This window comes from Octodon degus, unplaced genomic scaffold (genome assembly GCF_000260255.1).
Source record: "Octodon degus isolate 3935 unplaced genomic scaffold, OctDeg1.0 scaffold00005, whole genome shotgun sequence".
Classification (NCBI taxonomy): Eukaryota; Metazoa; Chordata; class Mammalia; order Rodentia; family Octodontidae; genus Octodon; species Octodon degus.
The window spans coordinates 28930327-28932981 of NW_004524581.1; the positions used below are offsets into that span (position 1 = coordinate 28930327).

The window sequence follows — 2655 nt, forward strand, 5'->3', positions numbered from 1 at the left end:
GCACGTATTTTCCACTTTTCATAACAAGTTGGAGCCTAGAGTTGATGGACTCCAGAGATTTTTTCGTCTTTTTTGCGGCCACCATCTTCCTGTCTTAGGTGCGGATGGCCCTCAACCAGGAGCAGCCGCCAAGATGGCCGGGGAACCAGTGCTCTGCATTTTTATACCCTCAACTTGATTGAAGGCAGCAAAGTGCCTCCAGTCCTAACTTCAACTTCGCCAATACCAACAGTCCTCTCCCTCTTTTTCCTTTTTCTTAATCAAAGAGGATTTCAAGCCTCACTCACTAGGACAATAATGATGGCTCTGATGGATATGGGCAGTTGAGGAGGGCATGTTGTGGGTAGCGAGGATGAGGATGAAAAAAGAGGAGTGTGGCCTTAGTCATGACCTTGAAGTGACCGTAAGGTATACAAATTAAAATATATATATATGTATGTATATGTATATGTATATGTATATGTATATGTATATGTATATATATAGTGGTACCTGGACTGGAGAGAGGTTTTGTGAGAGGAAATGGATTTAGAGACAGATCCGGTGTGGCTGCAAGCTCTTCCAGCTGGTGTTTGAGTCTCACCAGAGCCCTCCCCTGCCTCTTGTCCCCAGGTTGCCTACACAGAACGTTACCAATATGGAGAGGACCTTGACTCCCCTTCGGTCAACCTGATCCGCTGCTCACATCTGGAGGCCCGGAGCCCCAGCCAGAGCCTGCTGGATGAGCCTGACGAGGAGGTGCCCAATGCTGCACCTTCCACATCTCAGAGACGTCAGGAGGAGGCCTTTGAGAGCATGGGCAAGACCTGGCTTTCCAACGACTCCCTGCAAAAGAATGTGTCTTTGGGGCAGGACGTTGGCGCCACCTCTATGAATGTGAAGTTGAACGCCCCGTCCTCCGATATGACTCTGCCAGCCAGGACCCACACCATCATCCTGGACTTCTCCTTGGTGCACTATGTGGACTATCAGGGCTTGGTCGTACTGAGGCAGGTGAGTCCTGAGGAGGTGGGGTCACGGTCTCTGATGCTTCCTGCTGCCCATGCCATCCCCAAGTAACCCCGATAGACCGGCATGCATTAGCTGCTGAGTGATCAATTGCAAAGTTGTCAGAAACTTGGACACCACACTAGAGGCGGTATGAGGTCAATCAGTAAAATGAAAATGAGCTGCCTCTAGCTTGTTGAACTGCAGGTGGTTGAACAGGTGTGGACCATTTTATTGTTTCTCATGGGAATGAGAAAAAAAAAAAAAAAACAGGAAACTGAACATTACTGAAGCAGCCATCTGTGCTACATCCACTGTGTGATTCCTGGTACATCCTTCTGGACGTGCTGCACAGGCTCAAGTGCCCCAGAAACAAGTGTGCCAGGACTCCTCCACTGTTTGGTGGCTCTGAAGCAGGCACTGTAAGAGGCTCTGGGCAGGGCTGTACTCAGATTTGAGGGAGTTGGGACACCTCTCACCTGGGCTGCCTGCCCAGAACCGGCAGGCTCCTCCACACCTTCCCCTTCACTCCCTGCAGCTTTAGGTGAAAAACGACAGGGAGGATGATTTTCAATCAGAACTTCTGTCCCCAGGTCCTGATTTCTACTCTTGAATTCTTGGGCGGTTTTCCATCCTACTTTGGACATTTCAGGGGCACAATTAACCACGATGGTTTCATTGCGTATTTTGGCCCAGCCAGTGAGTCTGTACTGAAGCCACTCTGACTGCTGCCCGTTCGCTTCCCAGTGCTGAGCACACCCACCCTTTTCTGAGATATGCTCCTTTGCTTGGTCTGCCTTCTTTTCTACCCCTGGATCCTCTGGTGCTTATCTATCCCTAAAAGACTGTGATTGTCAATTAAGTGAGTCAGGCTCTGAGGCCTGGAAGGGGGCTTTCCACTGTGGGAGAAGCCCGGCTGCCAACCCTGAACACCTGCACTCTGTCCTGGCTTTGTGGCTGTCCACCCGACAGGACTACTAAATAGCACTGATCTCTGTTTCCTCACCTGTAGGAGGAGGGCGAGCTTTGGAAGAGGTTAGCACCGAGACCCTTCCCATCCATTAAGTTCCCCGCCCACTTGCGCCATTTTCAGACCCAAGCAGTTGGGTCATCTCTTGTCTTAGAAGCTTTTTTATCCTAGGTCATTCCTTCCATTGAGCTGTTGTCTCTTTCCAATCATCTTACATTTCACATTAGAATGCCCACTTACATGGATGTGCAGCCTCTCCTTTAACTCTCATATTAGGCCTGTTTTCTGCTGAGCCTGAGGCTCACAACCAAAGGGGTCTGTTTGGTTTTTGAACTCTGGCAGCATCTGACATCATCTTGCTCTTTCCCCCTTCACCATACCATCCTGTCTTGTCTCCTTTTGCGTTCCATATATTTTGGTCCTTGACAAGACATGGCCTGTGTGGGTGACTTTCTGTTCCAGTCCCATGGGGACCATGCTGGACATCTTTACTTTTCAGCTTTGTGGTGTCTTCATTCCCTTTGGAAGTGTTCTGTGCAGACCTTTATTAGAGGAATTCTTTACTTTTTTTTTTTTTAATTTTATTTATTTATGTGGGGGGGGGTGGCCAGCTCAGCCCACCAGGGGGCGGGGCCGGCTGGCATGTGGTGCTGGGGGATTGAACCGCGGTCCCTGTGCTTTGCTAAGCTTGTTCTAAG

The 2655-nt window shown here is 49.6% G+C and overlaps 1 protein-coding gene across 4 annotated transcripts in view; it reads left to right on the forward strand.

Moving 5' to 3' along the window:
• The window catches only part of Slc26a8 (solute carrier family 26 member 8), an 84084-nt gene that overhangs the window by 73153 nt on the left and 8276 nt on the right, over positions 1-2655 (forward strand). For all 4 annotated transcript variants that reach the window (XM_023720431.1, XM_023720438.1, XM_023720432.1 and 1 more), the window contains one exon: positions 613-993. In XM_023720431.1, coding sequence (XP_023576199.1) covers positions 613-993 — 381 coding nt within the window. The remainder of the gene's footprint in view (positions 1-612; positions 994-2655) is intronic.